Source organism: Castor canadensis, chromosome 4 (assembly GCF_047511655.1).
Source record: "Castor canadensis chromosome 4, mCasCan1.hap1v2, whole genome shotgun sequence".
NCBI lineage: Eukaryota > Metazoa > Chordata > Mammalia > Rodentia > Castoridae > Castor > Castor canadensis.
Genome location: NC_133389.1, coordinates 87232356 through 87244884, shown reverse-complemented (window position 1 = coordinate 87244884; position 12529 = coordinate 87232356). Strand labels below are relative to the sequence as shown.

Below are 12529 nucleotides of genomic sequence, written 5' to 3'. Positions count from 1 at the left end.
CCCTAGGATTTGATCTATTTTGGAGAAAGTTCCATGGGCTGCTGAGAAGAATGTATATTGTGCTGTTGCAGGGTGAAATATCCTGTAGACATCTGTCAGGTCCATTTGATTTTATGGCATCATTTAGCTATAGGATTTCTTTGTTGATTTTTTTGTCTGGATAATGGATTGATTGTTGATAGAGGGGTTTTAAAGTCTCCTATTACCATTGTTGGAATCTATATGTGATTTTAAGTCCTTTAGCATTTGTTTAATGAAGTTGGGTTCATTGACATTGGGTGCATATAAATTGATAATTATTATTTTCTCTTGATGTACTGCCCCTTTTATTAGTATGAAGTGACCTTCTTTGTCTCTTTTGACTAATGTAAGTTTTAAGTCTACTTTGTCTAACATAAATATTGCTACTCCTGCATATTTTCAGTAGCCATTAGCTTAGTAAATCTTCCAGCATTTCACCCTAAGCTAGTGTTTATTTCTGTCAATAAGTTGGGTTTCTTTTAAACACTAGATTGTCAGATCTTCCTTTTTAATCCAGTTTGCCAAATGGTATCTTTTGATAGGGAAGTTGAGTCCATTGACATTCAGTGTTAATATTGATAGGTATGTGATGATTACTTCCATCTAGTTGTTTTTGTTGTTTAAGGATTTGAGTGTTTGCTGCTGATTCAGTGCTACTCCATGATTACGTCTTTTCTTTTCCTGTGGTTTAATATGTCCCGTCTTCTCATGGTTTTGTTTTCTGTGTGTAGAATTCCTTGCATAATCTTCTGTAGTGGTGGCTTGGTGGTCATATATGGTTTTAGTTTCTAATTATCTTGAAAGATTTTTATTCCTCCATCAATTTTGAATGATAGTTTTTCTGGGTAGAGTATCCTAGGGCTGAAATTGTTTTCTTTCAGTGTTCAAAATACCTCACTCCATGCCATTTTTGCTTTTAAGCTTTCTGTTGAGAAATCTGCTGTTATTTTGGTAGTTTATGTTTACAGGTTATTTGTTTTTTCTTTCTTACAGCCTTCAATACTCTTTCTCTGTTCTCTGTGGTAATTGTTTTAATGATAATGATACGCATGGAGAAGTTCTATTTTGGTCAGGTCTGTTTGGTGTCCTGGATGCTTACTGTAGCTGAATGGGCAACTCTTTCTCAAGATTTGGGAAATTTTCTGCTATTATTTTGTTGAATATACTATGTATATCTTCGGCTTCCATCTCCTCACCTTTGATGTCCATGATTGTCAGGTTTGATCTTTTGATGGAGTCACTGAGTTATTGTAGATTCCTTTTACAGCTCTTGAGTTTTTTAACTAAGAGTTCTTCTGTTCTTTCTTTAATTTCTATTTTATCTTCAAGCCCTAAAATTCTGTCTTTCACTTGTTTTAGTCCCCTGGAGTGGCTTTCTACTGTATTTTTGTTTGATTTAAGGGTCTGCTTATTTCCCAGATTTGTTTGATTCTTTTTTCAGAGGTTTTCCATATCTTTGTTCAACTCTTCTTTTATATCTCATGTTGTCTTCTTTATTTCATGTATCTCTTTTTTTAGTCTCCTTTGTTTTACTTTGGTGTTTGCTGAAGTCCTCTCTGATTCATTTAGTTGCTTCTGTGTCTTTTCAGGTTTTTTATTTGTGGTATCTTGATATTTCTTGAGTTTATACTGTACCTTCTGTTTAACTATGTCTTGTACCTTCTCCATGAGTTTCTCAATGATGTCATCCATGATTTCCTCTTTGAGAGATTTTTTTGTGGATGTCACTGAACTCATTGGTGATATTTGTCATTGTTCTGTTGGGGTCAGAAACTGGATATCCATTTTCTTCATTTCTCACTAAATCCTCGATTGACTTGTTCTTTTGAAGAGTAGAGTTTCCTTGACTTCTTCTTTTCCTCATGCTTCTAATTGGTACTGTGCTCCTATGTAACTGATTGACTAGTGAGTGGTTTTAATCACTTGTTTTCCTTCCCTTGATTTAATTATTGTGCTGTGACTAGCTTAGTTGTTAGCTAGGTTGATGTGTTTTTTCTTTTCTGCCCTGGAAGTGTAAATTAGCAGTAAGAAATTCACAGGTTCAATGCCAGACCAGTTTGCATTTTAAATAGAAAACCCATTGTTGAAAATATCTATAAACAGTGGCAGTTGGGGCAGTTGTTTGGATAGAGATAGAAACTTGGGTAATTTGGAAAGGTGGCAGTAAAAGTGGGGTTGGAAAGTAGGGGTGGGGTGAGTGTGGGAAGAGGTGTGGGTGCTACAGGATTTTGGGGCCTTTGTGTGTGTTTGATTACAGTTTTACTGTTGTAGTGGTGGGTGCTTGTGTCAGGGATTGCAGAGGGCTGTGTGTGCACAGTTTGTACTGTAGGCTTATCAGTGGGTGGTGAGTGTGGAGGATGGAGGGGTTAGGTGCTGACAAATTCGGGAAAGAGAGGAGGGGGACATAAAGGGGGCAGATAGTGTATTAAAAGTGGCAGAAAGAATATTTAAAGGAAGGAACAATGGATTGTATCACAAGAAAAGGAGAGCAAATCCATGGGTAAGAATAGAGATAAGAAAATAACAAGAGTAAAATTGAAGATACTATATAAAAAAGGGGGGAAAACTAAGTAAAAAAGAAAAGAATGAAAAGAAAAAAGAAAACAACAACAACAACTAGAACAACCACAACACAAAGTATGGTCGAAAGTTTGGCAAAAGTTCTGGACTTAGTCCTTTGGCGTCTAATCCTGGTATTGGCTTTTGGCTGGCTGGGCTTTGTGAGAAGGATGCTGCCCCTCTTGTTGGACAGCTGGGATAGAAGTTGGCTGGAGGGTAACAACTGTATTTTTAAGGGTCATCTTTTACTGTGACAGTTTTCTGTTGCTCATTTTTGTGTCAGTTTTGTTTTCTTGATTTTAGATAAGTTGTTTTTATGTAGGGTACTGGGGTTTGAACTCTGGGCCTTATGCTTTCTAGGCAGAAGCTCTACTGCTTTAACCACAGCTTTGGCCTTTTTGCTTTAGCTTATTTTTGGGGGCTTCATACTTTTGCCTTTGCCAACTTGGGACTATTATCTTCTTATCTCTGACTCCTGAGTAGTTACTTGCACCACCACACCTGGTGCTAAAAGTTCTTTGCAACTTCCAAGACAGTCTTTTTTCTCTTGTTATTGTGTAACAGTTAAAATCAACAACAATAGCAACAACAAGTCAATGATTTACTTTCTCAGATTTTCTTAGATCTGATCTTTTTTCTCTGAATTTTGCTTTCTTTCATCTTTTAGTTCTATTCTGCTCAATTTTGATTCCACTTCTAGTATTGTTTTCTCAGTATGGTGTCCTGTGTTGGGAAGAAGCCCTGGAAGGTCAATATTAAAAGTTCATGGAATCTAGTCTGCTTCACACAACTTAGACTTTGACATAGCCCTATTACAGCCCTGCAGTGTTCTTTCTAGCTAGCAAGTTAACATGCCAGTTTCATGGATGCTGGTAAAAAAAAAAAAGTGACATTAGGGTCAGAGACAAAGAACTTAATTACTATTTTGATAGTGATTAGCATGGATATCAGCATATTAGTATGAGCTTTTCCTTTTTCTCAAGCTCCAATGAGGAAATGGCTGGGCCCAGCTAGATACCTGCTCACACAGTGGGTTGCAATAAAGAAGAAGAGCCCTGTACTTAAGGAACCAGATCATTTGTAAGAAGAAGTAAACATATTTGTCCTTTGCTCCAGAGGGAGATGTGATTCTCTTTTCAGGATATTTTCTACATAAATATCTTTCAAAAAGATATTTTTGGAAAAGAAAATCTTACTAATAAGAAATGTGAGCCAAGGACAGTGATTCACATGAATAATCCTAGTTACTTGAGAAGCAGAGTTAGGAAGAATCAAGGTCCAAGGCAAAAAATATAAGACCTTTTTCAAAAATATAACTAAAGCAAAAAGGCTGGCACATGATTCAAGTGGCTAAAGCATCTGCCTAGCAAATGTGAGACTCTGACTCTAACCCTAGTACTGCAAAATTGATAGATAGATAGACAGATGGATAAAGCTGCAATATGAGAGACCAGTGGACAACTGCTCCCTTTCACTTACTATTAATATATGCAAAACTTCTAGTTCCATTGGATTTTCATAAATTGTTCCATTGCTTTCTACTGAATAGCCATTGATTTTTGGGGGATTCCCCCTTGAATATTTTGCAATTTTCAGGTATGCCATTTGATCCACTGCTTTCTGCCACATGGTGAAAAGGCACCCCAGTTTTATGGCTTTTTGATATTTAGGGATTTGTAAAAATATCTTGTTACCTAAAATTATAAAACTTGTACTTTTTGTTTTGTTATCTAATTAGTCTAGTTCCACAATGGTATCACTGTAGCCTATCTTCCCGAAATAACCTTATCTTTTACAGAAAGTATGTCAGGCCTGATTTTACTTTTCTTCAAGTCCTCATTCTGAATGTAACCATTGGTATGCTGAAATATATTTATACCATAAGATCTTGCTAAGTTGTACAGGGATGCTAATCTTACTTCTCCCCTCAACACTAAGTGGTGCCTAGTTTTTGTATTAAGGGGAGAATCTGATATTTTCTTCATATAAGATTGTTTTTCTTCCTACATTTGTATACTGTTTCAAACAGCAATTTTTCTTAGCCTCATTTTGAATATGTGGTCCAAAAACTAGTAAGAGATTCAATAAGCTTATTGAAAATGTGTGCAGAGGACATAAAACAAAGAGAACTATGCCTTGTGACTGAGTATAATTTTAGAAGATTCTATTGACCTTTTGTTGTTTTCTAACATATCGGAATTTTGAGTATATTTAAAACAACAAAACAACTTACTAAATTTCAGCTTTTTCTCATTTTATCAGTATAGCCCATTCTACTTCAAATCCGCTATAAAATTTATCTATAGAGACAAGAATAAATTAGAAATGATATTGCCAATCTAATAGCTATCTACAAACTTTCTTTGGCCTGTAAGCTCTCAGCATTGGACAATGAGTATTTCACAACATATAATACTTGATCCTAAGCAGTGGAAAATTCCAAGCTTATCTAGCTTTTACTTAAAGTTTTGCAACCAAGAAACATTGGGAAGGTTCTTACCCATAACCAGCACCAATGCCTTAGACAAATACCAAAAGTATAGAACTCTAATATATTAAGTAGAGAAAACTGAAACATCCTAAGACAATAAAATTATTAAGTAAATACATTTTCCTTGGATGGCTCTGTTAAATAAAATAATGTTCACAGAAAATTCTCATGGAGCTTAATATTGAGGGGGTGGGATTTTTAAAATAACATTCTTATAAAACATACTGTACTTAGGGAAGGAGTCCAATCAGACCCTTACCCACCACCACCTGCATACAGACACACTTAAGCCCAGCACCACCACCACCCCTCAAAATCCCACTTACCCAAGAACTTACAATTTAGTAGAAATGATAAATGCCACTCTTGACAGTAAGAATGCTGAATAAGTTAGTAAAGAGTTAAAGGCATAAATTGTAGAGCAAGCTCCTTGCAAGAATAGTTGATGAATAATATCCCTGTGAACTTGAGTTAGGAAAGGATGTGAGAAAGAGACAGTTCCTAATAGCTCAGTTATACTTGGGAAGATAAAAAAGTGAGTACTTGGCTTCTTCATAGGGAAGTACTTGGCTTCTCTCTTCAGGTGACCACTGAAGAGAAATGTTGTCCCATCCTGTGAACTGTCCTGTCAACTGAGATTAAACACTCAAACACTGCTCAATTAATAAAGAGTTAGTGGATACTTTCCTAGTTGTTGATTTATATGACCTGTAGTATTTGTTACAGATTCTTTCCCACCTCCACAATGCCTACTGTTTAATTTTTAAGTGTAGCACACGAAAAAATATTGCAAGAAAAGTTAAGCTTGAAATTAATTAAGAACATAAAATATAAATCATCTAAAGAATGAAGAAGTTATGATTTGAACCATACTTTCTGAAATGATTACATAAATATATATCTTAACCAGTGAGAGGAGCAATGTTTTGGACATAACTAAGAAGATTTATGCTATGTTGTGATCCTTATGATGACTTTTACAAAATATGAGACAAAAGACACTGAACTTCCCTAACATCTTCAGAATGTTTTCTCTTGCAATTCCTCCCTTTTTGTTTTCTCCTCCCATCTCACCATGTCTCTTTCTCTTCTTCTCTCACATTTGCAAGAAAGATATTGGATGACTTAAAATGTTTTCTCAAATAGACACAGACAGGTGACAGATAGAGAGATGAATGCAAGGTGGTTACACTAGCATGAAACCCATCTAGACTTATAAGTTAAACAGAGTTAAACTGTGATCAATAAGGAGAGATGTATTTTAATGTTCCTGATTCCTACCTAGATCGCATCTCATGATCTACCTTAACGTACAATTTGTATAGTAAAAACATGACTCCCTGTGGTGAAAGGAACTCACTGGAAACCCAAAGACTGGGCCTCTAGTTTTATTTGGATATTGTGGAAAACTAATTCCTAGTGGTAGAAGTCAACTGTTGAGGATAAGTGCCAGTATCAGTGAATTGTCTAGGCCCTTACTCTGAATCTGAGGCCATCTCTTATTTTCAAGAGAAAAAATTCATGGGAAAGGGTGAATCTAGTAAGAGATCTTTAAAAATAAATTGAGCATGTTACAAAAGATAGAAATCCTCCCTTTCCTCTCCAAATTCGTAAGGATCTCACTGTAGAGTTTTCTCTTTTAATGCAAAAAGATTTCCTTAAATGGAAAATATGCATTGTAATGTTCTGGGAATTATATAAGGTAAGGAGGCAGGTAACCCACTGTCTAGTCTGAATGTCAGAGAAAGCTCAATAATATGTACTTTCTATGGACAAAGAGAAAGAGATTATTTTTGAGTCATTAGAAGAATCTAGCCTTGTTTGAGGAAATGAGAAATACCAAGTTCAGAAAAATTCATCCATCAAAGGCATACTCATTATCTGAAAAGGACGGATGCTATGCCAATGTTTCTAAATACTCTTTCATATCTAACAACCCTTCTGTCATTTGTAAATAGAATCTAACTCAGAAAACTTTATTTAGTATCCAAAGAAATATGAAGATCAAAAACAAAATAAACCAATAATACCAGGCAAAGGAGATAAAAGGTCTGTTTTTTGCTTATGCCAACATAACCCACTCATTAAATGATTACTCTTTTAGAAAAAAAAAGTAAATAATCACAAGCCCTTTGTTGAGCACCTTGTGGGCAAAAATAATAATAGTAGGGAAATTTCTCAAATTCTGAAATCATTTTGTTTTTATAATTGGGCTGTATGTAGAAAAAATATATAAACAGGAAAAGTCATCTGCATTGCTTTACTGTTTCCTTCCCCTTACATGTGCCACAGAGGCTGTGAGGGGAAGGGAAGACTTGAGGTGTGTGAATTTGACAACCGAGGCTCTACCACACTGGAGCTCAGTGTGAACGAGCAGTTTGTCAAGATCTTCAGGTCTCCAGTGAGCAAGAAGAATGGCTCTCAGGATATTGCAACTCTGTCTGCTTCCACCAGAGATCATAATTGGGCTATGAGTTTTTATACCAGGAAAGTCTTCCTGTCATAGACAGAGACTGACAGAAAGTTCAGTTAATGCCAAAAGAACCTCAGAATAGCCATGAGTAGCACACATGGATATCTCTTAAATATGTAGTACCTTCTTTTTTTATTTTAAAATAACTTTTGCTATAATTTACTGTCTAGAGCTTCTGAAATACAGCTTATTTCTGAGTATTGCTCACTGTACTGGTTTTCTACCCAAGGACACAAGATGCACTTTGGAGAATTTGAGACACCAATTGAGGCGAGCAGAGGTGATTTATAAATCAAAACCAAATGGTGGCTGACAATATGAACTAAAGCGTTTCTTCATCAGCAAAGGTCTAATTGGGCACATTTCAGGCCAGGTCTCTGAAGACACAGCTCATGAACCCTGTCTTCCTGATGCTGTGCTCATTATAGACACTCAGTAGAGGACTGACTAATGCTGGGGAAGCCCCTATCAAGGTAGCTTTTACTTCACACTGCAGATTGACTTCAGGAAAAAGAGAGAAATGAAGGAAAAAGTAGTGAGAGACCCTAGGAAACTAGCTGCTTACAGAGTCCCATTTTTTCTTATCTAATTTTTCTGAAATTGAAGCATTTGTTTCTAAAAGCTGTGACAATTCACAATTCTCAAGAGACTTTTGTCTTTCTCTGACATATCGGAGTTTAACCTGGCCTTATTTATTACTTGGAGGTTGTTAGAGTAAATTTTTTGTTCTTTGTAGCTGTGTTTACAATTTGATGTAGAAAATTTAATAGAGCACATATGACCTGTGTATTTTTGGAGCAACCTATCCTTGCCACTGATGCTGAAATATTGCGATGATAATATTGAATCAATTCAATCACTATGTAAATTTAATGATCTGTCTTCAATTTTGCAATTTTATATTCTCAGCAAAGTGGCATCCCACTTTTAAGGCACTGTGTAACCACTAAAGAAAGATATTGTAGATATTCACAGTACTGTATGTGAGAAGGATTTGAGTTATTTCAGAAACCCAGACAAATACCTTGAAGAAGTAGCTTTGTAAATTATAGCTACTCTGGAACATCAGAGTAGAAATTGTGGTAATATGATTTTCAGAAAGAAGTGGTGGAGCTGAATTCTACAAAATATTTTTTAATAAAACAGTCATATGTTGCAAGACATTTACAACCCTAAATAAAAGGAATTTTATTCCTAGTCTTTTTTCAGTTATGACAATCTGATTCCATTCCATGAAAACTCTAGGAAAAATTCTTTACCATCATACGGGTGTTATAAAATGTGTGACTGTCTGTGGATTAGCACCTCTAAGACATGAAATAAGAAAAAGTACTCCAAAATATTGTACAAATCTCTACAGAACTCTCCTTAAATAGCACTTTTTATTTTCAGAAGTACTCAGTAAATCAAATTTTAAATTTAATTGTCTGAGTCCTAAAAATATTAATTGGACAAGAGTATTAATATGCACTTATGTGTAATGAGGGAGCATGGGAAATTTTGGTGGATGTTAAGGGTCCATTGTGAGGTAATTAACTCATCTATTGATTTTTTTTGTACTTTTCCAAGCACTTACTAGACTCTCCACTAAATTTTAAGCACACACAAATAACATCATTCAGAATATAGTCTTTTGATTTATAAAATAAATATATAATCATAGAAATTTAGAGATAGATGGAATCTCAATGGTCATCTAGTCTAAATATTTTAATTTTAGCAGATAAGAAAGTGAAAACAGGAGATAAGCAACTTCTTCCTAGTCCTTAGCTCCATGTTGGGATGGAGCAAGAACAACCTTCAGATGACATCTAGTGTGGTACAGGCACTTCTTGTCTATGCTGCATTAAGGTTCTAGCTATGCAAATTATTTAAAAATTTTGTAGAAATGTGATTGTGAATTTATGGGTTTTTTTCGTTAATAATACCTTAATCAAAAACCATATAAAACAGAACTGCAAACATTAGCTTTATTTTTCTTGGACATTAGATTTTTTTTTCTTCAATAAGAAATTAAAGTTGGAAGTAGAAAAATCTAACACTCTCATCTGAGGGCATCACATTTCACACACACAAAAGAATATTTAACTTGGGAAAATCAATTTTCAAGTGATCAAGTTTCAAGGAATGCCCTTAACTTAAATCCTAAGAACCAACAAATTATGTTCTTAGCTTAAAAATAACAACTCACTCCAAAAAGACAAAGACTCAGGTCAAAGAAACCTTTATTCGAAAACAAAAAATTCTCTCTTTGTCTCACTTTCTCCTCTCTCTCTCTCCACATCAAGTGAAACATGTAACAATTTATGTCTTGATTTATAACCAAAGTAAATTTTATACTGAATACTGAAAATGGATGCACATTCAACCACTGAATTCAATCAAATATGAAATCTTAAATAGAATGAAGATAATTCCCTCTAGTGTGTACTTGTCCTATGTGAAAGAAATCTCTGTCATAAAGTAAATTCCTTCAACTCAAGCAGATTGTCTAAAATGGAAACACTTGAAAGAATGAACACTCAAATAACTAACAGAAGAGCAAAATGTAAAGATGGAAACATTTCTTGAATAATACATATCCTCTTCCCCAGACCCTCAAGTTATAGATAAGAAAAAATCTGGATTGTCATGTTTACTCAATAGTTATTTTACACATATTTCATTTTTTATATTTCCTGTATGTTTTACAACTAGCAAAGTTTTTCCTATCAAAAAGCTATTCTACAGAAGTGGAACAAATAGGTCACTCAAAGTCCTGCAGCACAAATTTTTGAAAAGCAAGGTCTTCCTTTATTTGGATTCTACTTTTCAATTGGTGATCATAGATTCATTTCTTTAAGGGGTGGTTGTTACTAGGTCAAGTACTATAATTCATGTTTTAAGAATTGACAAAACAGAAGCACAATTCTTACTATCTTACAACAAACAGCCCCCTTCACTAACAAATGGCTAGTTCACAGACTAACTCATACAAGAAGGGAGCCAGTCCTTACTAGTAAAACTAGACTCAGTGTTAGTCTGCATCACTCCACATAGTGTCTGGTCCCTTCTGCTGGAACCTCACAGCATTTGCTGAATTCACAAACTTCTGAATATTTGACCCTCTCCTGCCTTTTCTCTGTGTCTGTGATGAGAGTATGCTTGTGGTTCATCTACCTAAATATATTCTTTCTGGAACCCAGAAAAAGCTTACTGCATCTGAATGAAGCTAGTGAACTCTGTCTACTATACTTCGGCACATGCATTCAACTTCCAAACTTCGTTGACCTATGGATTTGTATCCCTGCTCCAGGTTCCCAGTCCCCAGACTACAGCATAAATTTCCCTCAGACAGGGGTATGGATAGATTTGGACTTATTATTTAGTATCTCTTCCTTGCAACCCCTTTCGGCCTTACAGTTTGGCACATGGTACATGCCCTATAAACATATTCTGAATGGAAGAGGGTGGTCTTGAGCAAAAATAACTTAGGAAATTTTAAGGTGAAAAACTTCAATTCTGAAGGTTTTTCTACATGTGCCCAGGAAAAATATTTACAAAGAAGTATCTGGTTATCACCATTATTGTTATTACTGCTTTTTACCAATCTTTAAAAATTCCACTAGCATTAACTAGGCAGCTTCCTGGGGAATCCAGGCTGGAGGCCAAAGGATGTCCACTGTCAAAAAAAATCTAAAGGCGCAGAGCCTCGGTCACAAAGGAACTCGGAAAACCACTTAGGTCCAGGCAGGTGTTGCACTCCCCTGGCGGGGCTCCATACCCTTGTGCCCCTCTGCCTGCTACCTTCTAGGAGTACTGGAGCATGCCCAGTGGCAGCGCTGGAGTCACCAAGGGTTTGCACGGGCTTACTCCGCTTCTCCGGGTTTTAGCAGGAGCCCGCGGGGGGCGGAGGGGCTGGGGGAGCCCGCAGAGCTGGACAGCCTTGGCTGGACGAGTGGGGAGCTCCTGAGCCGCACAGGGCTCTCTCCCGCGTTGCGGTTGCTCGGGAGATGCTGGAGCGCGGCGTCCGGCTGCTCCACCTGGCGCGCTGAGCGCAGCGCCGGGAACCCCCGAGGGCGGGCGACTGTGCGGGCGGGGGGCGCGGACTGCGGTAGAATGCTAGCCGGGCTGGCGCTGGGAGACGTCGCTCCAGCGCGGTCAGGTGCTAGGAGTCAGCCGCTCGCCTCTCCGTTAACTTGCCACTTGGTTGTGTCAGGTCTCCGAGGCTCTCTATATTTTTGGGTGGTGGGGGGCGGGGGAGTGGGGAGTTAGAGGGTCTGCGGTAGTAGACAGAGGGTCCTGCGAGGGGAGCTTGCCAGCTGCCTCTCTTCTTCCCCTCCCTATCGTTCCCCTCCCCCCCCCACCCATCGCTGCCGCTGCTTTTCCTTCCGCCAATTCCGAGAGCGACGGGCGCCTGTGACATGCGATCTCTGCCAAGTGACAGTCCCCGAGTCTGAAGTGCCCGCGAGGAAGTGAGCTCCGACGCGGGCCACCGGCGATGACAGCCATGAAACAGGAGCAGCAGCCCACCCCGGGGGCCAGGGCGAGCCAGACACAGCCGGCGGACCAGGTGAGAGTTTGCAGCTGGGGCCAGGCCCTCCCTGGAGGGGTGGCTCCAGTCCGAGCTCCCCCAGTCTCTCCCCCACCTGACTCGGCTCCCACGCGTCCCTCTCCCCACCCTTCCCCCGCCCCAGTTCCAGGCTCTGCTTTGCTCATCCATGGACTCAGCAGGAAGTTAGAGCGTCTGAGTGCGCTCTGGGGTCGGGGAGAGGATGCGCAAGGTGGAAAGCCGCGGGGAAGGGGGGCGAGAGGTAAAGGCTGGGGGTGCCCGGGGGAGAGCGGCGGGCGGGCCACAGTGGGAGGGAGAGGTTGGTCGCGTCCCAGGAAAGGGGCTTCTGGACTCCCTATTAACACGCGCTGCATGAGTCTGCTGCGCTCTTGGAGATGACCACTTGCAGGGTTCAAGCCCTGTTTTGTTATGACCAGAACACGCGCTGGTCAAA

At 38.4% G+C, this 12529-nt stretch overlaps 1 protein-coding gene across 3 annotated transcripts in view; it reads left to right on the top strand.

Moving 5' to 3' along the window:
* The window catches only part of Dpp10 (dipeptidyl peptidase like 10), a 1373287-nt gene that overhangs the window by 717271 nt on the left and 643487 nt on the right, over window positions 1–12529 (top strand). Inside the window, exon 1 of one of the 3 annotated variants that reach the window (XM_074070577.1) lies at window positions 11459–12096. The exons of 1 other annotated variant lie outside the window; for it this stretch is intronic. In XM_074070577.1, the coding sequence (XP_073926678.1) occupies window positions 12025–12096 (72 nt within the window). In that variant the 5' untranslated portion in view covers window positions 11459–12024. Of the gene's footprint in view, window positions 1–11458; window positions 12097–12229; window positions 12338–12529 lie in introns of those variants that run through there. One more of the 3 variants, XM_074070579.1, reaches the window with a different exon arrangement.